The sequence below is a fragment of the Oncorhynchus mykiss genome, chromosome 29 (assembly GCF_057628025.1).
Source record: "Oncorhynchus mykiss isolate SJ-2025 chromosome 29, ASM5762802v1, whole genome shotgun sequence".
In the NCBI taxonomy this organism is placed as follows: Eukaryota; Metazoa; Chordata; class Actinopteri; order Salmoniformes; family Salmonidae; genus Oncorhynchus; species Oncorhynchus mykiss.
The window spans coordinates 37,001,389-37,028,750 of NC_143050.1; the positions used below are offsets into that span (position 1 = coordinate 37,001,389).

The following is a 27,362-nucleotide window of genomic DNA, read 5'->3' on the forward strand; positions in this document are numbered from 1 at the left end:
TTATGATTGTCTGTTTGTTTCATATCTGCAAAGTAGTTTACTTTTTATGGCTGCAGGGGCAGTATTGAGTAGCTTGGATGAAAAGGTGCCCATTGTAAACGGCCAGCTCCTCAGTCTCAGTTGCGAATATATGCATATTATTAGTAGTATTGGATAGAAAACACTCTGAAGTTTCTAAAATTGTTTGAATTATGTCTGTGAGTATAACAGAACTCATATTGCAGGCAAAAACCTGAGAAATTCCACTTCCTGTTTGTATTTTTCTGGGGGTGGCAGATTTTCAACTAAGCTCTCATTGAAATTACAGCGAGATATGGATGAGTTTTCCCTTCTTACGCCTTCCACTAGATGTCAACAGTCAATAGAACTTTGTCTGATGACTCTAATGTGAAGGGGGGTCGAATGACACAGGAAATAGTCACCACTGCCACGAGTTGACCATGCTTTCACCATGCGCGTTCACAGGGGAAGGACCTACGTTCCACCGGTCATCTGAAGTCATTCTAATTCTCCGGTTGGAATGTTATTCAAGATATATGTAAACAACATTCTAAAGATTGATTCAGTACATCGTTTGACATGTTTCTACTGACTGTTACGGAACTTTTTGACATTTCGTCACGTTATAGTGGACGCGCTTTGTGACTTTGAAATTGTTTACCAAACGTGCTAACCAAAGTAGCTAATTGTACATAAATAACAGACATTTTCAAACAAATCAAGCATTTATTGTGGACCTGGGATTCCTAGGACTGCATTCTGATGAAGTTCATCAAAGGTAAGGAAACATTTATCATGTATTTTCTGGTTTCTGTTGACTCCAACATGGCGGCTAATTTGGCTACTGTTCTGAGCTCCGTCTCAGATTATTAACCTTTTTTGAAATCTGACACAGCGGTTGCATTAAGGAGAGGTATATCTATAATTCCATGTCTATAACTTGTATTATCATCTACATTTATGATGAGTATTTCTGTTGAAACGATGTGGCTATGCAAAATCACTTGATGTTTTTGGAACTAGTGAATCTAATACGCCAATGTAAACTCAGATTTTTTGATATAAATATGAACTTTATCAAACAAAACATGCATGTGTAACATGAAGTCCTATGAGTGTCATCTGATGAAGATAATTCAAGGTTAGTGATGAATTTTATATTTTTCTGCTTTTTGTGAATGCTATATTTAGCTGGAAAATATCTGTGCTTATTGTGGTTTGGTGGAGACCTAACATAATTGTTTGTAATGCTTTCGTTGAAAAGCCTATTTGCCTATATTAACAACAAGATTAACTTTAAAATGAATTTGAATTTGGCGCCCTCTATTTTCACTGGTAGTTGTCATATCGATCCCGTTAGCGGGATTGCAGCTATAACAAGTTAAAACGCTGTCAGTTCCACTTTAAACTTTGGGTCACAGGTTACTTTGTGTGCTAAACATGATTTTTAAATTTTTTTAATGTGAAGTTATAGTGGTACATTTTGATTGGGAAATGCTTAATGGTTGTGTTTTTGTATTCTGATGATTGGGCCCTACTGGCTTATTATGTCGGAGTTTATGGATTGCTTGTCCTTTAACGTTCAAATACAGAGAGCATTTTTGCACACTTAGGCCTAGATTTGATCAGATCCACATAGCGGACACCTGGTTGTTTCTGCTGTGTCGGAGGTGGCGTTGGGTTAAAGATGTTAAATCTACAAGTGTCTCCCGGCATTATACCTGAAGCGGAAACTGCCATTGGCTGCACGGAGCTGCATTAAGACAAATCCCATGCAGCGATTTTTACAAGTTAGAACACTGGAATGTGATACAGTATTTAATCTACACCTCGATAAGGTTGATAGAAATCCTCATTTTCTTTAACAATTTGACAGCTCTAATGCAGTTACACCTTTAATGCAGTTACACCTCTGACATCGCCAAAACACCAGCTATACGGATGTCGTCTATTGCGTGTTTACGCTTGATTTGATTGAATCTAGGCCTTAATGTCAAGTGTCACTGAGCACTGCTACTTTTCAGCTGGTGTTGTCAGATAATCTCACAATTAAGGACTTTATTCCGGGCAACTTTCAGCAAAGTGCAGAAATGTATTCTTGCCAATAAATCTGTGGCTGATCTCTGACCTAGCGGCGAACCAGGAAATGCAGTTTTCTGTCATCTAAGGGGTTGTGCGTAAAATAAGTCCCAGGTGTTGTTGTGTGCCAACCAATGTTAAAGTCAATTCAATTTAAGAATTCTTAGAATTATGACAATGTTCAAGTTTGCGCTCAGCAGACCTGCTCAGTGACAATTTTTTTTAGGTAACATTGCTTGCTAATATTCTAGTTCTAGTGCAACTAGGTGACTGACAAGTGGAAAACGGCTAATGTTATTTCGACAGACTAAGGGTGTTTTGGCTTCCTTACTAATGTTAACTAGAGCCTTAGCTAGCTAGCTAGCCATTTTCTATGCTAATATCTCTGGCTGTGGTAACCTTAGCTAGCTAGCTAATGTTAGCCTTGCGACCATGCTTGTGAAGCTAGCTTGCTGAAGTGAATATAACTAAATGTACGGTTTTTGTCCACGTTTGGCTAGCTAACTATGTCAGTGTCTGTAACTATAGCTAACTAAATTTGGTAACAATGGCCTTTTCCAACATATCCCACAGACACACATGGGGTGCATTGCGAGGTTTGGTACTTGAAGGAGAAACTGTGTTGAATAATTTGTTACACTGTTTAGATTGAGCACATCTAAGCGAAATATATACTTTGTCATGAGAATATAAACAAATGGATGTGTTATAGACAATTATGCCAATACCATTTAGTGGCTGATTTGGTGATCTGGAATGCAGGTAATAAAGAAAAAAGTGATAGTGTGTTATCCCTTATTTCCAGCGATGAGAACCATGTAGCTATGACGCGTTTCTACACGATTTCACCGAAAGACCGCTTATGGTGCTTTCAAGGAAAACTGGGAACTCGGTCAAATCATGACGTCATTGATGATCTTCGGTTCGGAAATTTGGAGCTTTAGAAATATGCCCGTATTTCCGACCTGGAATTCCGAGTTGGATGACAGTTCAAAACTTTTTTTCCCAGTCAGAGTTCCCAGTTGTCTTGAACACAGCACCAGAAGTTAAATAATGGAGGATTTTTTTGATTTACCTGGTAATAGAACGTAGCAGTCGGACATCTGTTTTTGTCTTGTCCTGTCCTGTCCCATCCCGTGTATGTATCGTTTTCTTCATTTTCTTTGTATATATTTCGCATATACTTTTAATCTCAATTTCCATCTACGGACTGAACATACTCTCCTGCAACCTGCCTCACCCAATGTGGTACGGATCTGCTATTTTTATACTTTAGAACCAGAACCCCCACCAGAAGCTAGCCAACTAACTAGCTACAAGCCAGCTGTCAGTTGCTAGCGGTCATCACTGCTAGTGGTTATCACTGTTAGCTCGGACATCAGCCAGCCTCAGATTGCTTCCTGCCAGTCTGCACAGCGCGATTTCAACCCAGAGCATATCGGACTGTTTTTTCTCTACCGTATATCGGACTGTTTTTTCTCTACCACATCTCTGGATTCGTACCGCAAGCTCTGAACCTTTACACCGGATCATCACAGCTAGCTAGCTGCTATCCGAGTGGCTACTCCTGGCTAACATCTCTGTCTGAAGCAAGCACCAGATAGCCTGGAGCTAGGCCCATCTCCCGGCTAGCCGAAGAGGTCCATCAGCCAATTCTTGGGCTACAATACCTTGTTTGTCAAACCCTATGATCACTCGCCTACACATGCCTCTCCTTAATGTCAATATGCCTTGTCTATTGCTGTTTTGGTTAGGGATTATTGTCTTATTTCACTGTAGAGCCTCCAGCCCTGTCCGATATGCCTTATCTAGCCCTTTTGTTAAAGTTGAGGTCCACCTGGCTTATCTCGTTCCTCTAGACACAAATCCTCTCTCATCGTCACTCAATGCCTAGGTTTACCTCCACTGTACTCACATCCTACCATACCCTTGTCTGTACATTACGCCTTGAATCTATTTTTCCACGCCCAGAAATCTGCTCCTTTTACTCTCTGTTCCGAACGCACTAGACGACCAGTTCTTATAGCCTTTAGCCCTACCCTTATCCTACCCCTCCTCTGTTCCTCTGGTGTTGTATAGGTTAACCCAGGTCCTGCAGCCCCCTGCACCACTCCCATTCCCCAGGTGCTCTCATTTGTTGACTTTTGTAACCGTAAAAGCCTTGGTTTCATTCATGTTAAAATTAGAAGCCTCCTCCATTAGAAGCCTCCTCCAAGTTTGTTTTATTCACTGCTTTAGCACACTCTGCCGACCCAGATGTCCTAGCTGTGTCTGAATCCTGGCTTAGGAAGGCCACAAAAAAATCCTGAAATTTCCATCCCTAACTATAACATTTTCCGACAAGATAGAACTGCCAACGGGAACTGCCAAATTTACTGCAGAGATAGCCTGCAGAGTTCTGTCATACTATCCAGGTCTGTGCCCAAACAATTCGTGTTTCAACTTTTACAAATCCACCTTTCCAGGAACAAGTTTCTCACCGTTGCCACTTGTTATAGACCCCCTTCAGCCCCCAGCTGTGCCTTGGACACCATATGTGAATTGATTGCCCCCCAGCTATCTTCAGAGTTCGTACTGTTAGGTGACCTAAACTGGGACATGCTTAATACCCCGCCTGTCCTACAATCTAAGTTAGATGCCCTCAATCTCACACAAATGATCAAGGAACCTACAGGTACAACCCTAAATCTGTAACCAACCACCTCTTAGATATCATCCTGACCAACTTGCCCTCTAAATACACCTCTGCTGTCTTCAACCAGGATCACTGCCTCATTGCCTGTGTGCGTAATAGGTCCACGGTCAAATGGCCATGTGTATCTTGTAGCGCTAATTCCAAAAAAGTTTTGGGACACTGTAAAGTCCATGGAGAATAAGTGCTCCTCTTCCCAACTGCCCACTGCACTGAGGCTAGGAAACACTGTCACCACCGATAAATCTACAATATTCAATAATTTCATCATTTCAATAAGCCAGTTGAAGAACGGTCCTAGAACATTACCAACATTTTAATGAAATGTAACCATGTTTGAACTTTTAGGAAACGTTCAGTTAATGTTTTTTTTTTGTAAAGTTCCTTAATAAATGTGCTAAGAATGTTCCAATGCCAAGCAACTATCCTGCAACATTCGCAGAATGTTGTGGGAAGGTTGTATGCAAAATAACCGTAGGTCAAATACGCTCTCACCAAGCTCTAAGAAACATATAGTTCTGGCTGGTAAAAAGCTTGAACAGCAATTGTAGCCAAAGATAGTTGAGTTGTGTTCATTACACCACATACTTCACACCTTGGGAAAACACTGCAGTTCGCTAAAGGATCTGGACCTCAAATGGTGTTTAATGGTAGTCTGGTGAGAGCACAGGCTGCAGGATCAGTCAGTCTTACTAGGGGGGGGCATACCCTCTCCAGTTGTGTCTCTTCTCACCCAAAAACACCTCATCGTGGAGCTGTCTCGATGGGCTGCAACACACAGACCTGATGCCACTACTAGCTCTGCATGACAGACAGGCATGTCTGTTCTACACACTGTGTTTCTATCTGGACATTGAGTATGTTCTGTCTGTTTTTCTGGCTTTTATTTTGATTTAAAAAATATATATGTATTGAAAACTATAGAAACGGACTGAAGCCGGTGATCAATACTATTCTCGTGTGATCAGACATAAAAGCCTGGTGTTACAAGCGCCATGCTCTTCCAACTGAGCTTAAAAGGACCTGTCTGGTGGAGTGATCAAGAGCTGAAATGGTTGTTCTGTCACATGCCTTCCTGCCCAATCGCTGACAGAAGCATAACGCCGTTTTTGACACAGGCACACACTCTGAATCACACGGCCTCTGACATGGTGACAGTCACATTACCAAAACACGTGGTTTTCCCGCGAGTACTTCCTTTTCTTTGTCTAGAGTAACATTCTATCAGGTAAACACTGCACTGATTTCTATCAGTTTATTCACAGTGAATACTTTTATTAGTGGTAGAACATGAAGTCAAGAGGCCGTCTGTCTGCCCTCTTATTGCTCAGTCAGACTCAAACAGAATTCGAATTATAACTTCATTAGAGCTACAAAAAAAAACATTCCTTTCCTAAACATAGCTAAATTCTGTTTTCGAATAGTTTTCTCTCAAGGTAGCATTGTATTTATAAGCGGCTCAGAGTAGAATTGCTGATCTTGCATTTAAGATTGGAATGAATGAACGGGGGGGGGGGGGGGGGGGGCTGATCCTAGATCACCCCTCCAACACAACTGCCCACAGTGGTGTTGGAATGAAGAGGATGGGCAATCAAATCACAATAGAGCGATGCACATAATTACTCAACAGCTTCATTGGTTTGAGTTGGGGAAGGTGGACTCAAATCATTACAAGTACTCAAAAGTCATGCAACAGTTCATTTTCCATACTTAATAGGTCACATGCATGTGATGAGTGTTACAATAGAAAAATACTTAAAAAAATATCCATGTGGTGTTTGGGGAAACTCAAAGGCGAGTAGTAATGTTAGTTAGCAGTAATGTTAGTCTGGAATTCAATCAAACACATGCAACCACAGGGGGACTGGCACTGTCAACTCCCTCCACTGGGATACACTGCTGTGCAAATCAAATGCAGTTGAGAAAGATTCCAGAAAACGTGCACAGTTTTTTGATTGTATAGTATTTATCCTTTGATGGTATTTATATTATATGACCAGTATAGTGATTTTATTTTGTGTTGCAATGGCATCCTGGTATTTCAAGTACAGTATACTAAAGTATGTACAGTACCAATCAAAAGTTCTAACACACCTACTCATTCAATGATTTTTTTTCATTTTGCTATTTTCTACGTTGTAGAATAATAGTGAAGACATCAAAACTATGAAATAGCACATATGGAAACATGTAGGAACCAAAAAAGTGTTAAACAAATTCTTTAAAGTAGCCACCCTTTGCCTTGATGACACCTTTGCGCACTCTTGACAGTATCTCAACCAGCTTCACCTGGAATGCTTTTCCAACAGTCTTGAAGGAGTTCCCATATATGCTGAGCACTTGTTGGCTGCTTTTCCTTCACTCTGCGGTCCAACTCATCCCAAATCATCTCAATTGGGTTGAGGTCGGGTGACTGTGCAGACCAGGTCATATGATGCAGCACTATGATGCAGCACTCCATCACTCTCCTTCAAATAGCCTTTACGCAGCCTGGAGGTGTGTTGAGTCATTGTCCTGTTGAAAAACAAATGATAGTCCCACTAAGCATAAACCAGATGGGATGACGTATCACTGCAGAATGCTGTGGTAGCCATGCTGGTTAAGTGTGCCTTGAACCTCAAAAGGTTCTACAGCTGCACCGTCGAGAGCATCCTGACTGGTTGCATCACAGCCTGGTATGGCAACTGCTCAGCCTCCGACCTCAAGGCACTACAGAGGGTAGGTAGTGCGTACGGCCCAGTACATCACTGGGGCAAAGGTTCCTGCCATCCAGGACCTCTATACCAGGCGGTGTCAGAGGAAGGCCCTAAAAATGGCCAAAGACTCCAGCCACCCTAGTCATAGACTGTTCTCTCTGCTACCGCATTACAAGCGGTACCGGAGTCCCAGTTCTAGGTCCAAGAGGCTTCTAAACAGCTTCTACCCCCCAAGCCATAAGACTCCTGAACAGCTAATCAAATGTCTACCCAGACTATTTGCACTGCCCCCCCCCCCCCTTACACCGCTGCTACTCTCTGTTGTTATTATCTATGCATAGTCACTTTAATAACTCTACCTACATGCACATATTACCTCAATTACCTCGACTAACATTGACTTTGTACTGGTACCCCCCTTTATATAGTCTTGCTATTGTTATTTTACTGCTGCTCTTTACTTGAATTCTTATTCTTATTCGAATGTATTTATTTTTTCATTTTAACTGCATTGTTGGTTAGGGGCGCGTAAGTAAGCATTTCATTGTTAGGTCTACACCTGTAGTATTCAACGCATGTGACTAATAAAATTTGATTTGATTTGATGTGTCTCCATGCACTCACTTCCTCCAAATGGCCCTGGTTTCCTGTTCTAAAGCCGTCACGAGACACAGCCCCAGAACAAAAAAGGACACAGCAGTTTATCTGACTCCCGGCCCAGAAAGACAATTTCCATAGACGGCCACAGAGAAGTAATATTAGAAAATTCCTAATAAGACACAGTAGTCATCTTTGTGCACAAAACATCCATTAAATTAATCAAATAATTGTCACTGAGACTGTTTTTTATGTTGCTATTGTCATCATTCACAGCCCAACGTGATGACATTGTGTGTTAGTGTGCATGTCAGTATAAACTGGATGCAACCTGAAAATAGGCGGTCCATAAATTGGCATATGCAAACATTAGTAGATTACCTTGATAACAACGGTCAGACATCTTGGAAGAAATCCCCAGTTCTTATTATAACTCAGTGGTAGGGCCAACATTACAGTCAAATATATTGATATCGGAGAGTACCAACAGTCATTTGTAGTTGGGCCACTGTATAGACGGGTTGGTTGTTTAGCAACAAAACCGACATGTGCGCAACTATGGGGCAAAAGAGATGGGGTTGGCTTAGATTGTTGATAACATTTAAATTACATTTAGTCTCCAAGTACTTAACTAAAACATAAATACATTTGCACAATGAGCACTTGTTGTCTCTCAAATGTCATTGCTACATTTGTTAGTTAGCTAGCTAGCGAATCTTTGCAAATATTAGCATTTACACGAGGTCAGTCAAAACACCTCAAGACAAGACATGGTATCAATAACAATACAACAAGCTGAAAAGCCATCTTTGATTCCCCACATAGCAGCTTTTTGTCATTGTTGCTGAATATATCTGACCGTTCAGAATCATAACAACTCTCGGACATATGAATAGGCTAGGCTAGTTTGTCTCAGCCTGTACGGCTGAAGCTCTAGCTCCCCGTAGCTGCACTGCTGTGTGAAAAATTAGCTGTGTGGGAAGATAGTCCAATATTTGAGGCCATAATCGTTTTCCTTGTCAAATCACACATACAACAGGAATATACCAAAATAGCTTGACAATGACGTGCAAATGTTTTCAAACGTGTTTATTCCTCCAAAATCACATTCCAACCATGGATGGAAGTAATTGTTGAAGGAAGAATGTTTGCAGTAACATTTACATCATCATGAAAAAATACATATATCTCTCCTGACGAGTTCAGAACTAGGGAGTAAGTTGAGAAATAAATAGAAGTTAATACATTTTATAATTTTGCTCTAGTGTTGAAATGGTCTCCTGTGTGGTGACAGTCTGGAAAGAGAAACACATCATGTGTTTGTAGTCACTCTATCATCCCAGTAGAGTGACTGTAGTAGTATTGTGTGTGTAGTAGTAGTGTAATCTTTTAAGTTCATCTTCTCTCCTCTGTTCTGCTCCAACCAATCAGGTCTCTTCATCCTTCGTCTCTGTTTTTGATGGGGTCAGACTTGTCGTCTGTGCTAGACAAACCCGTATTGAGGATTGTGAGGCAACACACTGTTATAACATTGGACTGTTTATTTATCAATTATAACGTCTCACCTTTTACACCATTTTCTGCATCTTGTGGATGAGGGCAATCATGTGACCAGTGTCCTCCTTCGGCTTCTTATAGGACGAGATCGGAAGCGCAACCTTCTCCAGTCTGCTACTAAGACCTTCCTGGCTGGCGAATTTGAGCCATATTAGCATATTATAATACTTTTTTATTTTTTTATTTTTTTTACCTTTATGTAACTAGGCAAGTCAGTTAAGAACAAATTGTCATAAGCATGGGAGAGTGAAGAAAGGTAAAGAGGGGGAGGTGGTAGAGAGAGAAAATAAGGTTAGCCAGTCTAAATCTATGACATTAACAACATGTATAATAGGAGTCTAACATATTATGTGAGTGAGTGAGTGAGTGAGTGAGTGAGTGAGTGAGTGAGTGAGTGAGTGAGCGTGTGTGTGAGAAAGAGAATGAAAAGAGAGAGAGGTACGTGTGCATGTATAACCGAGTGTGTCCTGTCGGGCTGTGATGCTGAGTTCCGGGGCTTGCCTTGTCCCACCTGCTGCCTCCAGGGCCTGCAGCAGGCTGGGGATGTTGACCACACTGCCCCTGTTAGACACCACTTCAGCCCCCACAGCTGGTGTTGCCTCCCTGGACCCTCCAGACTTCCAGCCACACGCCTCCTCCTTCACTGGAGCTCCACGTAACAGCCCACAGTTACTTGAACACACAGAGAGAGCGACTTAACATGTATGTGTACAGTCGTGGCCAAAAGTTTTGAGAATGACACAAATATTAATTTCCACAAAGTTTGCTGCTTCAGTGTCTTTAGATATTTTGTCAGATGTTAGTATGGAATACTGAAGTATAATTACAGGCATTTCATAAGTGTCAAAGGCTTTTTATTGACAATTACAAAAAGTTGATGCAAAGAGTCAATATTTGCAGTGTTGACCCTTCTTTTTCAAGACCTCTGCAATCTGCCCTGGCATGCTGTCAATGGCAGCCCATTCTTGCTTAATCAATGCTTGGAGTTTGTCAGAATTTGTGGGTTTTTGTTTGTCCACCTGCCTCTTGAGGATTGACCACACGTTCTCAATGGGATTAAGGTCTGGGGAGTTTCCTGGCCATGGACCCAAAATATTGATGTTTTGTTTCCCGAGCAACTTAGTTATCACTTTTGCCTTATGGCAAGGTGCTCCATCATGCTGGAAAAGGCATTGTTCGTCACCAAACTGTTCCTGGATGGTTGGGAGAAGTTGCTCTTGGAGGATGTGTTGGTACCATTCTTTATTCATGGCTGTGTTCGTATGCAAAATTGTGAGTGAGCACACTCCCTTGGCGGAGAAGCAACCCCACACATGAATGGTCTCAGGATGCTTTACTGTTGGCATGACACTGGACTGATGGTAGTGCTCATCTTGTCTTCTCCGGACAAGCTTTTTTCCGGATGCCCCAAACAATCGGAAAGGGGATTCATCAGAGAAAATGACTTTACCCCAGTCCTCAGCAGTCCAATCCCTGTACCTTTTGCAGAATATCAGTCTGTCCCTGATGTTTTTCCTGGAGAGAAGTGGCTTCTTTGCTGCCCTTCTTGACACCAGGCCTTCCTCCAAAAGTCTTCGCCTCACTGTGCGTGCAGATGCACTCACACTTGCCTGCTGCTATTCCTGAGCAAGCTCTGTACTGGTGGTGCCCCGATACCGCAGCTGAATCAACTTTAGGAGACGGTCCTGGCACTTGCTGGACTTTCTTTGGCGCCCTGAAGCCTTCTTCACAACAATTGAACCGCTCTCCTTGAAGTTCTTGATGATCCGATAAATGGTTGATTTAGGTGCAATCTTACTGGCAGCCATATCCTTGCATGTGAAGCCCTTTTGTGCAAAGCAATGATGATGGCACGTGTTTCCTTGCAGGTAACCATGATTGACAGAGGAAGAACAATGGTTCCAAGCACCACCCTCCTTTTGAAGCTTCCAGTCTGTTATTCAAACTCAATCAGCATGACAGAGTGATCTCCAGCCTTGTCCTCGTCAACACACCGGTGTTAATGAGAGAATCACTGACATGATGTCAGCTGGTCCTTTTGTGGCGGGGCTGAAATGCAGTGGAAATGTTTTTTGGGGGATTCAGTTCATTTGAATGGCAAAGAGGGACTTTGCAATTAATTGCAATTCATCTGATCACTCTTCATAACATTCTGGAGTATATGCAAATTGCCATCATACAAACTGAGGCAGCAGACTTTATGAAAATGTATATTTGTGTCATTCTCAAAACTTTTGGCCACGACTGTATGTTATATGACTGTTTATGAATGTGTTTGTGTAATGGTTCAAACAAGGACTTTGTCATTATCTATCCTAAGTGGTGTTATGGTCAAAAACATACCCTACATAAACTGTGGCATGTAATGAAGGTAGATGTATCCAGTATCTCTGTTTGTCCATTATATCATTATCTATTCAATATCTATAGTTGTCTTGTAGAAACAGAGTAAAGTACAGATCCTTATCTTTATTGGCCACCACTCTCTTTCGCTCAGTGTGGTGTGTGTGTGTGTGTGTGTGTGTGTGTGTGTGTGTGTGTGTGTGTGTGTGTGTGTGTGTGTGTGTGTGTGTGTGTGTGTGTGTGTGTGTGTGTGTGTGTGTGTTTGTGTGTGTATAATGGTGTGAGGATGGCTCATTCACAACGTTATCATCCAGCAGGAGAGTAAAAGTGAGGCCATTTCTCCTTATTTAAATTGATTGTGTAAACACCTCTGATCTCATAGCTCTAGGGCCGTTGGAATATCCACTTTACATCCTGGCCTTGAGGCAATCGCCTGACACAGAGAAGGAATTTCAGATAATTTTAGATAAGAGAATGCATAGCCTTCCATGCTGATATTAGGTTCTGGCTCCTCCCAGCGAGAGGCTATCTTGTGTGGACATTGTCCCTCCACACACCTTATTCAACAACTCCTGCACCTGGGTAGGTGTGAGCCACAGCCCTAGTGACAGTAAGATGTTGAGAAGGTCAACTCACCTGTCGCTGCAGGTGAGAATAGAGAGCGGTCATTATAATAATTTATTTTGTATCACAAGGATGAATTTACTCCAAAGCAGATTAGTACATTACATATCAGTAAAACTCTGTGTGGTCTAGGGGCCTACTTTACCTCGAAGGCCTCCTTGGTTGTTGAGGTGTGCTGCTTCAGGAGAGAGGAGAGGGGGACGGGGCTAGCCCAGGTCTACGTTCTGTAACCAGGCACAGGTTGGCAGGGAGAGGGGCCCCCTCCTGATACACAGACAATGTCAAAGCCTTAGAATAGCAGCGAGCTGTGACTACTAGATGATATGGCTGGAACTCACTCACAAACACAAGGTCACACACATCTGATGTTACGTTCTGAATGTGTTCTTGTCCTCCTCCGTAGGTACCATCCGCCAGACATCAGGTAACAGAGACACTTATACCTGATAGAGAGAGAGGGAGGGTTGTTCATTCCAATTCACTGTTACTGGTTTGTAGATGGAGTGCCACATAAAGTGGAAAAGGGCAAAACAAAGCAAGCATCTGATTGGCTGTTGTACTGCCTATGTATATGTGTGTGTATATCTGTGAGAGTTGAGAGAGCGGGCGGATTTGATTACACTGAGCCGTGGGGCACCGGTCTACGGCCCGTAGCGTGAACGGGCAAAAACGGTGAGGGAGGAGTGCCCTTCTCAAATCTGTTCGGTCATGTTGTCAACAAGGCAGCATGATGCATCGTCCAGAAACATACATCTCTTTTCCATTAAAAATATCTGTTTGTATTTTCAAACTAGTTTTCATTGGGAATGCAGATAAAGCTTTTTTTTTTTTAAATCAATACTCATCATGCTTACGTCACTTTTGTTTTGAGCCAATTATGTCACAATTTTATGGGTCCGACTTCGCCTTTTGAACAGGAGGCTGCCCGTTTCCAAAACGGATACACTCATCTTTAACCCAGTGCAAAACACGCCTTTCTGGACGCCCGGGACAAATTAATCTAATCTCCCCAGTGTGTGAGCATGAACATGTGCTTGTGTAGTGTGTGTGTGGGACTGACTGTGAACGTGTGTGTATACTGACCACTGGGAGCAGGCGCCGAGGTCCAATCCACTACGTTCCATCACGCAGTGCAAGGCGGTCCTCAGCAGTGCCTGAAGGTCCTTCAGCAGACTTGGACCCCACTTCCCCCAACAGGAACTGTCGAAGAAGGGGGAGAGGAGAGAAAGATGATGTGCTTATTATAGTTGAGGTAAATTGCGGTCTGTACCCAATCACAACGTAACCGTCCTCACCTTGATGAAAGAGGCATGGTACCCACAGCGCTCACCTGTGGTTATGTCTGATCATACTGCACCGTCTGTACAGCTCCTCTGATCTGGCCATGGACAACAGCAGCACCTGTGACACACACACAGTTACCATCCATTGGGCAAACAAGACACACGGGTGGTGAGTGTGTGTGAGTGCCTTATTCTGTGGCCTCTCTCTCTGTGTGTTGGTTGGGCTCGGGCTGGGCCGGACCTAAGAGACAGGGCTGTGGGAAGAGGAAGGGGAGTGGAGGGGCTAGGAGGAAGGAAGGAAGGAAGGAAGGAAGGAAGGAAGGAAGGAAGGAAGGAAGGAAGGAAGGAAGGAAGGAAGGAAGGAAGGAAAGCTGTCAATCCAGTTGATTGTGAGGTGGCAGAAGTGGGAGGTGCGGGTAGTGACGCTGGAGCTCTAGACTGTCACAGGACACACTGGGGGAGACAGGGAGAAGGGAGGGGAGGATCAATTACCAGATGTACAGATTTGTTGAATGCCTGATTAGATAAATGAATGAATGACAGGTAGACTCACCAATTTCTGGGGAAGCAGGAGAAGAGGGCAGGACTGAGGTGTAGTAGTGGAGGTCTTTTTGGGATGAGCTCACTTCTCCTCCTCCTTCCACCTTCTCCTCTTCTGGTCACAACCCCTCACTCTGCTGTCCTCCCAGAAACACACATACATGAACACATGGCCCAATCTCACAGAACATACATTTTCCTTTGAGGTGCACAAAGAGACAAATCACACACCTCAGCGGATCTCTTTCTGGTGCCTCTGCCCCAGCCATCAAGTCGATGACCATCGTTGGTCACCACCTTTCAAAGTGTGTTGCATTCTGGGGAGAAAAATTGTCAGACAGGTGCAAGTGTAGCACATGGGGATGTGTAAAACATACTCCTCAGTCTAAAGTGTCCCCACTTATGCAAGCAAATAGCTAGCTTTTAGTGTGGTGCCGACTGGTACGATACTTCGGGAGGGTGGTCACGTGTGCAAGCAAGGCATAGGTACTGGGCTCGAGCCTCAGTGTGAGCATAATCAGGAGGAAGTGGTACTCGCTAAGCAAACAGCGTGACGTCTCCTTTACACCTACATTGGCTAAAAACATTTTCAGGTTCTTGCCATAGATTCTCAAGCAGATTTAAGTCAAAACCGTAACTCGGCCACACAGAAACATACACTATCTTCTTGGTAAGCAACTCCAGTGTAGATTTAGGTTATTGTCCTGCTGAAAGGTGAATTAATCTCCCAGTGTCTGGTGGAAAGCGGACTGAATCAGTTTTTTTTCTAGGATTTTGCCTGTTATTAGCTCAATTTTTTTATCCAAAAAAAATCCCCAGTCCTTACTAGCATACTCATATCATGATGCAGTGACCACTATTCTTGAAAATATGAGGAGTGGTACTCAGTAATGTGTCATATTGGATTTTCCCTAAACATAACACTGTATTCGGGACAAAAAGATTTAGAAGCTTGAACCCCCCCCATTTTTGCCCCCCAAAAAACTCTAAATAAACATAATTCATGATAGTTTATATTTTATTTTTGTTTGTTTTGTTTGTACATTTAGAAATTACAGAAGTTTTAGTCGTTAATCATTAATAACGATGAGTGAGAAAGTTACAGACACACAAATACACCACAAGTATGTGGACACCCATTCAAATTAGCAATCACCATAGACAAACACTGGCAGTAGAATGGCCTGTACTGAAGAGCTCAGTGACTTTCACCGTGGCAGCGTCATAGGACGCCACCTTTCCAACAAGTCAGTTCGTCAACTTTCTTCCCTGCTAGAGCTTCTCCGGGCATCTGTAAGTGCTGTTATTGTGAAGTGGAAACATCTAGGAGCAACAGCATCTCAGCCACGAAGTGGTAGGCCACACAAGCTCACAGAACGGGAAGGCCAAGTGCTTTGAAAAAAGAAAAATGTATAACCTTTATTTAACTAGGCAAGTCAGTTAAGAACAAATTCTTATTTCCAATAACGGCCTACCCTGGCCAAACCCTAAAACATCTCCCTTTTGAAGTAGTCCATTCTCTACTAATACTTCTATGAGGGGCGGCAGGTAACCTAGTGGTTAGAGCGTTGGGCCAGTAACCGAAAGGTTGTTAGATCGAATCCCCGTGCTGACAAGGTAAAAATCCGTTGTCCCTGAAAAAGGCAGTTAACCCACTGTTGGATGTTGACAGAGGGGTTGTGTTAAATGCGGAAGACATATTTCAGTTGAATGCATTGTTGTGACTAGTTATCCCCATTTCCCTCATGCTCTCTCTCTATAGGTATTTGGAGCTGGTCATTGTAAATAAGAATTTGTTCTTAACTGGCTTGCCTCGTAAAAAATAAAAATGAGTTGGTAAACAAACTGAAAGGGTACATTTCTGCCACCTGAAGAGGTATAAAGCCAAGGTTGGTGATTTACTGCCACCTGAAGAGGTATAAAGCCAAGGTTGGTGATTTACTGCCACCTGAAGAGGTATAAAGCCAAGGTTGGTGATTTACTGCCACCTGAAGAGGTATAAAGCCAAGGTTGGTGATTTACTGCCACCTGAAGAGGTATAAAGCCAAGGTTGGTGATTTACTGCCACCTGAAGCGGTATAAAGCCAAGGTTGGTGATTTACTGCCACCTGAAGAGGTATAAAGCCAAGGTTGGTGATTTACTGCCACCTGAAGAGGTATAAAGCCAAGGTTGGTGATTTACTGCCACCTGAAGAGGTATAAAGCCAAGGTTGGTGATTTACTGCCACCTGAAGAGGTATAAAGCCAAGGTTGGTGATTTACTGCCACCTGAAGAGGTATAAAGCCAAGGTTGGTGATTTACTGCCACCTGAAGAGGTATAAAGCCAAGGTTGGTGATTTACTGCCACCTGAAGAGGTATAAAGCCAAGGTTGGTGATTTACTGCCACCTGAAGAGGTATAAAGCCAAGGTTGGTGATTTACTGCCACCTGAAGAGGTATAAAGCCAAGGTTGGTGATTTACTGCCACCTGAAGAGGTATAAAGCCAAGGTTGGTGATTTACTGCCACCTGAAGAGGTATAAAGCCAAGGTTGGTGATTTACTGCCACCTGAAGAGGTATAAAGCCAAGGTTGGTGATTTACTGCCACCTGAAGAGGTATAAAGCCAAGGTTGGTGATTTACTGCCACCTGAAGAGGTATAAAGCCAAGGTTGGTGATTTACTGCCACCTGAAGAGGTATAAAGCCAAGGTTGGTGATTTACTGCCACCTGAAGAGGTATAAAGCCAAGGTTGGTGATTTACTGCCACCTGAAGAGGTATAAAGCCAAGGTTGGTGATTTACTGCCACCTGAAGAGGTATAAAGCCAAGGTTGGTGATTTACTGCCACCTGAAGAGGTATAAAGCCAAGGTTGGTGATTTACTGCCACCTGAAGAGGTATAAAGCCAAGGTTGGTGATTTACTGCCACCTGAAGAGGTATAAAGCCAAGGTTGGTGATTTACTGCCACCTGCAGTTATAGAGTGTTTCCTCACGAGGACAATTCATTATCTGAGCCTTCCTGGTGACATGGATGGAAATATGTGATCCTTCCTACAAGCCTTGACAGAAAAGCTGCCCATATCAGCCTACAACTTGTAAATCATTTTCTCCATTCCTGTTCAGAAAGTGTGATTATACTGTGTCCTAATAGCCTTGTTAATGTTCATTACATTTAACTTGTAAATAAACAAGATTTTTGTTTTGGTTTCTTTTATTTTTTGTTGTTCTGCGTTCGTGCCCCGTGGCTCCTGCGGTCATAGTATCCTGCTGCTTGGAGAAAGGTATATATCATGAATATATCGAGATTAAAAACGTGTGCTTTTAAGGAAAAGTAGTCTAATATCGCCATCCAGAGTCTATTGGTCTTTACAAAATTTAGTTGTGGTATAATAATCTATTTCATCTATTATTGCATACGTGTTTTGTAAATATTTTAACTAATAAAATAAAATAAAATATATATATATAGATTCGAAAATATATTAATTGACGGGAATAATGTTGCCTTTCGTAAAAACAAATAAAAAATGTTCTACGCGTCCCTGCTCAAGTGATGGATGACGTAGAAGTCAAGCGACGTACACACGTGTCGAAGCCTGGTGGAAGCACTAGAGACAAGAAATGGCTACCGACAGGCTGCAGTTCCATGAAATGGGCATAGATGATCGCATTTTAAAGGTAGATGTTCTTCTCTCCTGTGAAACTATATGAGGATAAATTAATTGTTAAATTGCATGACCTCAATTGTGATATATATCCGAGAACTATACGCCAGTAGACACTGAACGCTGCTAGGATAGCTAACATCCGTCGCTAACCATAGCTAACTGTTAGCTAGCTACCATGTAAAAGTGTTTACTTTGCCTGTCAATCTGTCTGGATATCAACGTATTCAATTTAATATGGGACGTAGAATTAACCTAGTTATCTATGTAACTACGTTATTTCGTTATGTAACTAGTTATTTAAACAATCACCAGGAAATTCAAGAAGTTGTCATGCAGAATATTTAAGAAATAAACGAATGAGATCATATAACGTCACACAGTATTTTGTTCTGATATGATTTCCTAGCTAGTAACTAAGACCCCCCCCCCCCCCCCCCCCACCTAGGCGCTGGCGGACTTGGGCTGGGCTCAGCCCACTTTGATCCAGGAGAAAGCCATTCCACTGGCGCTGGAGGGCAAGGACATTCTAGCCCGGGCCAGGACTGGCTCAGGAAAAACAGCTGCTTACGCTGTGCCCGTCATCCAGCGTATCTTGACATCCAAACAAGTGAGAAGTAGTAGTAGCAAAGGCCATACTGTATCAAGGTGTTTATAACATTAGACCATGGGTGTCAAACTCATTCCATGGGTGGAGGGTGGTATGGCTGTGGTCTAATCAACACTGTTACCATGGGTACTCCATGGCTATCAGTCCAAAATAAGCCGCTTTAAGAAATATTCAATAGTTTCAAGAAGACATTTAAACGTACTTTACTGGTTGTCTGTGCTGTTGGTACATTTGGCTGTAGGAAGTGTGGATGGGGTATCCACGGGAAAATGTTGTTTACCCAACGTTTTGCAGCACCGGTGGGTTCTGATGAGTTTCATGTGATGCACAATATGTGAACAATGGCTGCATGTAACCAAACGTTGTCGACCAAAGCGTGTTCCTTTGCAGTCACCTGGAAGTGCTTGTGAAATTTGCCGGCTGATTGCGTGGGATAACATTTGGTCTGTGCTTCGGGTTAAACTCGGCCATTGTTGACACACTATGCAAGTCGCATGCTAATTGCGTTCGCATTGAAAATAAAAACCGATATACAGACCAGCATACTGAAAGTCAGGTTAATAACACTACTCTCTGGGTATTTTGTCTCCGATTACCTCCTACACGACAAAATCAGAACAACAGGTAGAGCACATTCATGGGACTGTTCACAAAATGTTAGACGAAAGAGTCTTTCACTCTCTGATTCATAGAGGCTAGAGCGGAGCCAAGTAAAACCTCAACCAGGTGAGTTCCCAACTAACCAGTGATCTTAATTGATTATTCTTTGGTCCATCAAGTACAATGGAGGAGTGGAAACCCAAAGAGACTTGAGTCTTCCCTCCGTTGAACGAGTTTGACACCTGTGCTTTAGACCATCTCTGGTAGTAGTGGCAGAGCCTTTCGATTGGGCTAAGAGTAATCCGTAGTTAGCATAGTAGTAGGTGATGTAGCGAGCGGGAGCAGCTTGAACCTTGCGTGTGTGTTCTCTCCAGAATGTCCGTGAGCAGGCAGTGAGAGTGTTGATCCTGGTTCCTACCAAGGAGCTGGGGCAGCAGGTACAGGCCATGATCCGCCAGCTGACTGCCTACTGTGCCAGAGACGTGAGGGTGGCAGACATCTCCGGCAAGGCTGACCTGTCTGCCCAGAGGTCAGTTTGCTCAACTGTCATCATCTAACATATTGTTTCAGGAGACATTGTTCTGGTCTGCATATTAATGCCTGGGAAAAATCATCTGTAGTCTTCATGCTTGTGTGTGTACCTGCACTTACGTGTGTGTGTTTCATGACAGGCCCATCCTGATGGAAAAGCCAGATGTGGTAGTGGGGACCCCCTCTAGGGTTCTGGCCCACCTCAGTGCCCAGAGCCTGGACCTGCAGGCCTCGCTGGAGACCCTGGTCATAGATGAGGCTGACCTGCTCTTCTCCTTCGGCTTCGAGGCCGACCTCAAGAGCCTGCTATGGTAAGACACCAAGACAGAGAGACGTACACACACTCTGACAGTGTCACTAATCTATAACGGAGTACTGTTTGTGAGTGGTTATGTTGAAATGTGCTAGATTTCCATCCAATTGGCAAAATATGTATGTGAATATTCTAGAAATCAATATGCTCATTTTCCTAACAAGAGATGTTTCCATCAAATTGACGTGTCTTGCATAAAGGGCTGTGCGTGATGACCGTGCACATACAAATAACTTTTGCGATTAAATTCCCTTGTACCGACCCCCCCCCCCCCCCCCCCCTGATAATTAGGTCACAATAAACGTTGCGTTGTATAGCGAATGTACCCACTCTGGTCTTAGCAGGTGTTCTCTAGCCAATAGCTTGCAGATAGTGTGGGAAGACTACCGGTATGATGACATTATTAGGGATAAGCGCAAGATTATTTTTTATTTGTCACACGGCCGCCAATCATGCCACCGGAATAAGACGCTATTCGTTTGAAAAGCAGCACCGACCCTCATCGCCGTGCACTTCCACCACCCTGTGAAGTTCATCATAACTTATTTGATCTGTAGCCTAATACAGTGTGTGCTTACTCGAATCGTGGTGAGAGGACCACACAGCATGTCATTGCTTGACTCCGTTTCCTTCGATATGATGGTTATTGTATTCCACCGCAATTTCTCGCATAACTATCTTTGCAGACACAATAGGATCCCACCTAGTCATAACTATCTTTGCAGACACAATAGGATCCCACCTAGTCATAACTATCTTTGCAGACACAATAGGATCCCACCTAGTCTGGGCTCATTTTGTTTTGTTGGCACGTTTCCATCAGGCCTGTCGTGACAGTTACTTTACTTGCGTAAGAAAGGTTGGATGGAAACCTGTTCAGAGGGAATCTCCCTTTCCCATGTACCTTGTATCTTCCCATGTACCTTTTTTAGTATACATTTTTTAATTTGTGTGTGTCATTCCATCAGCCACCTGCCAAAGATCTACCAGTCCTTCCTAATGTCAGCTACTCTCAGCGAGGATGTCCAGGCCCTGAAGGAACTGCTGCTGCACAATCCTGTAAGACAAACAAGAGTAGTGCTCATTTTAGTTTTCCTTTTCAAAACTTTTTTCGACGGCCCTGCTTTGATAGCATATTATCTGTCGGAATTCCTCTCATATGGTGTGTGTGTGTGTGTGTGTGTGTGTGTCCGTCCTAGGTGATTTTAAAGCTGCAGGGCTCCCAGCTGCCAGACAGCTCCCAGCTGCAGCAGTACAGTGTTCAGTGTGAGGAAGAGGACAAGTTCCTGCTCATCTACACCCTGTTGAAACTGCACCTGGTTCAGGGCAAGACCCTGGTGTTTGTTGGGGCAGTGGAGAGGTGCTACAGACTCAAACTGTTCCTGGAACAGTTCAGCATCCCCACCTGTGTACTCAACTCTGAGCTGCCTGTCCACTCCAGGTGAGGAGGGAGGGAGGGTGGGAAGGAACGATGTAGGTGTTGATTGACGTCCATCCGTTTTATCCATCAAAATCTGAACACTTTCCTGCGCTCTCTCGCCCCCCCCCCCCCTCACCCCAGGTGTCACATCATAACCCAGTTTAACCAGGGGTTCTATGATTACATCATCGCCACGGACGAGCAGGTATTGGCTGATCCCACCACCACAGCGCAGGCTGCTGAGGGGAAAGGGAAGAAGAAGAAGAAGAATGCAGGGAGGTATGGGATGCTGCAACATACAATTGAGCTATTTAGCAATCGGTCGTTTTAAATGCCTTATCCAGAGTTGAAATGATACCGTTTGTGCCCAGTTGGACTGAATTTGTTTGTTGTAGCAGAGAAGGAGTCACTTAGTTAGGATGCTGTACACTGTAGCAAAATGTTTCGCAACGGAAACGAGAGTTTCTATTGGACAAATTCACATAGCTCCCTGCTTCGTTTGGTTCGGTTTATAGGTAATACACCCCCAGGTGATGGTACAATGACCCTTGACCTCTCACACCTGACTCCCACAGAGCCAAGGACAAGGAGTACGGCGTCTCCAGAGGAATCGACTTCCAGAATGTCTCCAACGTCATCAACTTTGACTTCCCCACCACCGTGGAGTCCTATATCCACCGCGTTGGACGGTCAGTGTCAACAGAATGCAACGGAATACAAGAAACAAGCCTGCACCTCTGAAATAACACACAAAGGCTGCGTCTCGAATCACGCCCTATTGCTCCTGTAGTGCACTACTTTTTGAGCGGGGCTCTAGAAGAGGGTGTCATTCAAAATTTGCCCCTGGGCTATCCGCTCAAAGGATGAAGGTATTGGATAAATCTCAACAATTCAACCTTTTCCTTCTGTAGAACGGCACGAGCAGACAACCCAGGCACCGCGCTCACCTTCATCTCACACACAGAGCTCCCCCTGCTGGCAGAGGTGGAGGATGCACTCATTGGCGGTAAGATCAGGCACTGTGTTTCTATCTGAGGTAGTCTGTCTTTGTGACAACCTATTCTCTGTGCGGATGTAACGGTAGTCTGTGTGTGTTTGACCTAGCGTCTCTGTGTTGTGCGTTTTCAGATAACACTGAGTGTGCTCTGAAGCCGTACGGGTTTAAAATGGAGGAGATTGAGGGCTTCAGATACCGTTGCCGGGTACGTACAGCACATCTGGGATGTTATATCACACTTGTTCACCTCACACTAGAGGGGCTGCGGGTCCCAACAGAGATCATTGCGGCGCGGTCTGGATTCTTTCATGCTGCGGTCGGGAGCGGGCGGTCGGGAGCGGGCGGTCAGACGGACAACTGTTCAACTATTTTTGTTGTTTCCGCAGATCATTTGGAAACGGTCGTCTTTCTGCTTTGCATGAGTTGGCCTACCTATTGTCTTAAAAGCACACAAAAAAAATGGTACAATTCGCTCCTGGAGTTAAGTAACCCTCTCCTGGTCGGGCGTGCGAGATAAAGTGCGCCTAGTTTATGTGTGCTCTCAGTGAAAGAGCGTAGGCTGCCTTTTGCGTGGGTGGAGAATCACGTGGCGGTTATCTTTCCAAGGAAATGTAGTTTTATTAAGTATGATTAGACTTAAGTTTCGCTAATAAATATGGATCGTGGAAAGATGTGGATGGCGCTCAACCAACGTGAGTGGGGGTGCAATCCAAAAATGACGTGATGGGATAAAGGCGCAGGAAGTGCGTATGGGCAACCGTGGTGAGCGTCGCGAGCAACTTTAATTTTCATACAAAAAGACCCATTTTGTCTCTGCTTGAATATCGTCCTCCTTAAAGGCAGGCTATATCCTATAGGACAATGCGAAATGTAGACAGTGTCGCTGTCGTCATTCTTGCTGCCTCTAGTTCAGTGGTCATACCTGCGAGATCAGGTTTGTGCGTGTGTGCGGTCTCAATTAGAGTAGGATCCAGCCTCCTGCATGGGCAGAGAAGCATGGGGCAACTTTCCAAGGAAGTCTTCTCAAGGAAATGTACTTCCTAAATATGGTTAGGCTATAGTTTACTACATTGCCTAGAAATAAATATTGTTCACCCACATTTGTCTCCATCTGAAAATCGTCCTGCTCCTAAAAGAGAGCCTATAAAACTAATATAATGGGCCATGTGAGAATGTCTGGTAATTTAACCTACTACTTAGGTTATTTTTGCGTGTTTTTGATATGGCTGGCAAGTGAGCTGCGTCACATACGCCTAAAATAACATTGTGGGACTGCGGTTGGGTTCGGGACCAGTTCTGCGGTAGCGGGTGGTAGTTGGACAGATCCAGCGGGTGTGGGCAGGTGCGGTTTGAAAAGCTCTGGGCTATACACAGGTAGTCTATGAGTTTGGAATTTGTAATAATAAATGTGTGTGTCTAGGATGCCATGAGGTCAGTAACTAAGCAGGCGGTGAGGGAGGCCAGACTGAAAGAGATCAAACAGGAGCTGCTCAACTCAGAGAAACTCAAGGTGAGTGGGCTTCTCTCTCTCGCTCTCTCTCCTGCTCCCCTTTCTGTTTCTCTTCCTTTTCCATGGCACTGATTGGTCAGTTCTGTCACTCAGACGTACTTTGAGGACAACCCCCGAGACCTGCAGCTGCTGAGGCACGATAAAGACCTGCACCCTGCTGTCATCAAGCCACACCTGAAGAACGTACCAGAATACCTCAGTAAGACACACACATTGCTTAGGGACCTCTCTCCTATCAATAATGGTTTTCAACCTTACACTCAGCTTATGGTAATATGTAAACAATATTCTCATTGGCTGTTTCAGTCCCTCCGACGCTGAGGGGAGTGGCCAACCCAATGTCTGGCAGGAAGAGGAGGAGGAGAGAGAAGCCCAAACCTGACGGGGTCGTCAAGACGACCTTTAAGGTAAGGTTCCGAACTAACTCTAGCCCAGACATAACTTTATCCCTAACATAATCCCTATACCCCTGGCCTTAACCCTAACCTAGCTCAACAAAGACCACGCTGGGGAGTTGCAGATGTTCCATTAGCTTTTTTTTCTTCCATTATTTCCTTCACACTGGGAGCAGCAAACAATAAGCAAGCATTTACTTTCAAAACTGTAATGGATACTCTGATCCGTCTAACCCCGTCTCATCCCTTTTTCCTCCTAGAAGGACTTCCGAGGCAAGAACCCCTTGAAGAGTTTCCACTACACCGGGGGGAGGAGCCGAGGGGGCAAGGCTGGCAAATCCTAGGCCTCCATGTTAACGTGCACCAATCAGACTTGCTGTGCACAGCTGGCCTATGACATCACCAGTTTCCAGATCAGTTCAGGTGGAGAGGAGACAAACTGAGGAAGCCATTGTAGACTACTGAGATGCAGCCGGAGTGTCCAACATCAGGGTGGTATTCACTAGACCCCAAACGGAAGAAAACCGACTGAAACAGGGCGGGACTGCCTGAACTTTTCCAATAAGAAACGCTTATTTGAGTTTTGCTACGTCTTGAAACGGTGTGCACTAATGAATACCACCCAGGTTTGAGGAACCTCCCAGCAGCACCGTTACTCCTCTGTCAGTGAACCAACATCCTCGTTTCCATTGTCTGGTTAGAAAACCTTCTGTGAACTCAACAGAATGTCCCTTCCCTCAACACAACAGGTGTTTATCACAGTAATGTAACAATGACTGCATTACTCTGAACTTCCACTGAAGCAAATTACCTTCACTAGTGTTCAAAATCCTAATTTGAAGAACGAAAATTGCCATTTAGTTTCAGTAAGTAACTTTCTATTGTTGAATTGGGATCTCAATTGACTTCCGTAACTGAAATGCAACACCTGTTTTACGACACACGATGTACCTTGAAATGTCCATGTGATTTCAGATGGTTACATGTGGGTATTGTTTCTTTGTAACATAATAATTCAGAAAAGTGTAACATTTTATTAAATGGTTTGTGCTCTTTAAGCTGTTTGCTGTTGATCATGTCACTCCCAGAGGTCTCTCCCTCTAATGAAAGGTTGTGCTGTGCAACTGCTTCTGAGACTCCAGACTCCTGCATGCATCTGCGGTTCCTTTCCTTGGTCTCTGCCATTAGGCTGCTTAAAACCCCTGAGCCCACAGCTATATCCTCTCCTCTGTCTAACACACCACCAAACAGGACTAAGTTCTATACACATCTGCACACCAAAGTTTTCACCACAGCCTTCTACGAACCAAAACGTTCTACACACCAAAGATTTCAACAATATTTTCTTTAGTCTCCTGGCTCTTAGAGACTCTTCAAGCTCTTAGAGACTCTTCAAGACAGACTGACTCCGGCTGAGACGTCTTCTAAACCTGAGGACTGTTGGATGGTCTATTGTTGTTGCTCGTCTAACTCATGCAGGTCATCTGTTAGCTGACTACTCTGACTGGTCTGTGTGAGAGACTGTGGGTGGCCTGAGGATTTTGTGCGTCACTAAAACATTAGTTGACCTATTTGGTCTGCAACCTTGCCTTTGTTTGGTTGGTACAACCCAGAGTGACTGAGGAATCTTCTCCTGCACGGCAGATAAGGCCTTTTTAGAGCTGGGGTCAGGTTGCACTGCGAGTCCTGGTTCTGAGTGTAGGAAGAAGATGAGGGGTGCAGTGTTGAATTTGTGGGTGTCTCTGGTCCTGTGCTGCTGGGTTCTGGGATGGGCTGGAGGTGTAGAGGGACAGGACACTGCACGTGTCCAGACACAGGTGAGACAGACTGGACCTGTGGCACGTGGGAGAATGGAACAAATCGTTCATCCACTGTAACGTGAGGACCAGGATTGTAACGGTAACATGTCCACCCATTTATCCCATACATCTCTGATTGCAGCTAGTTTGTCTCACGTCGACCGGGTCTAGTATCACGGTTATCGAAGCGAATGGCCTGAGAAATGATGTGGAATTCTTGCAGAGAAGTTGTTGCCCGGAATATTGGCTTTCCATTTTCTTCATCCCACAGGCTGGCCCTTCGCTTTCCGTTTGACTTGTACACTCCAGCTAATATCAGCAATCTAATGTCCGCCTGCAAGTCAATCCGATCCAGTGGCTTCCAGTTCTCTTGAAACACCCCCCCCCCCAAGTTGGTCATGTCCAGTACAATCTTCTCTATTGCTTGGGGTAAAAAAGAGCATCATGTACTCGAGTGACAGCAAATCGTGTAGGCCCTGGATCAACTCTGATTACATTGGAAGCTGACAGTCTACCTCTACTTCGTCGTGGTGACGGTGACCATTCAGTATTACCATCCTTAGACTTCTTCATGTCCTCCCTTCTCTGGATGATGGCTGTTGCTCTCTCTCTCTCATCTGATGGAGGGGATGGTATGGAAGATATCATCTCGGAATCCTCTTCACCAAAGAAAAATTCAGTCTGGATCATCGACAGCATTGTCCATCTATGAAATGTCCTCCGTCTCCGAAACCTCTTCTTCTATTTGACTGTCACAGTCCAGAATTTGTGATAAGGCTTCATGGACTGAATGTCTTTCAGAGCTAATTTTTGACCGTCTGTGTCAGAGATCAGCTGCTCTTGCACTGAGAAGGAGAAGCTTGGGGAAAGCTCCTTTTCACCCAAACATAATTCTAAAATTGCAACCAGAACCAGTCAACACAAAATACATCAAAGACACTTGTTTATTTTGGATTTATCTATACACACGAAAGCCTCCTGGTCAAAATGACCTCCGACATCATGTTTTTATACACAATCTAGACAGACATTCCACAACACATCAGTGTGTCCACATTTTGAAGTGAAGGTTCATGACCCTAAATGAGGGAAAGTCATTTAATTTCATGGCGAAAAAGAGAGGTTAACTGG

General features: G+C 43.9%; 1 protein-coding gene across 4 annotated transcripts; it reads left to right on the forward strand.

The window, feature by feature from the left end:
* Positions 1–433: 433 nt before the first annotated feature.
* ddx56 (DEAD-box helicase 56) lies at positions 434–25,490 on the forward strand. 4 transcript variants are annotated; one of them, XM_021590604.3, is made up of 14 exons: positions 17,935–18,069; positions 18,505–18,666; positions 19,641–19,795; positions 19,938–20,108; positions 21,079–21,169; positions 21,310–21,551; positions 21,672–21,809; positions 22,106–22,219; positions 22,442–22,536; positions 22,659–22,732; positions 23,948–24,037; positions 24,131–24,236; positions 24,344–24,444; positions 24,693–25,490. In XM_021590604.3, the coding sequence occupies exons 1-14, from the start codon at positions 18,013–18,015 to the stop codon at positions 24,774–24,776; spliced, it is 1,680 nt and encodes a 559-aa protein (XP_021446279.2). In that variant the 5' UTR covers positions 17,935–18,012; the 3' UTR covers positions 24,777–25,490. The 4 variants fall into 4 exon arrangements, with proteins under 4 accessions (XP_090083242.1, XP_090083243.1, XP_021446279.2 ...); XM_021590605.3 differs by having other exon boundaries at positions 24,696–25,490; XM_090227116.1 differs by lacking the exons at positions 17,935–18,069; positions 18,505–18,666 and adding an exon at positions 434–538.
* The last annotated feature ends 1,872 nt before the right edge of the window (positions 25,491–27,362 follow it).

Bases quoted from the DNA above. Each gene is read 5' to 3' on its own strand.
- ddx56 (XM_021590604.3), top strand. From the start codon at position 18,013: ATGGCTACCGACAGGCTGCAGTTCCATGAAATGGGCATAGATGATCGC. The intron at 20,109-21,078 runs GTAAGACACCAA...TCATTCCATCAG, and splicing joins GACCTCAAGAGCCTGCTATG to CCACCTGCCAAAGATCTACC. The intron at 24,237-24,343 runs GTAAGACACACA...TGGCTGTTTCAG, and splicing joins GAACGTACCAGAATACCTCA to TCCCTCCGACGCTGAGGGGA.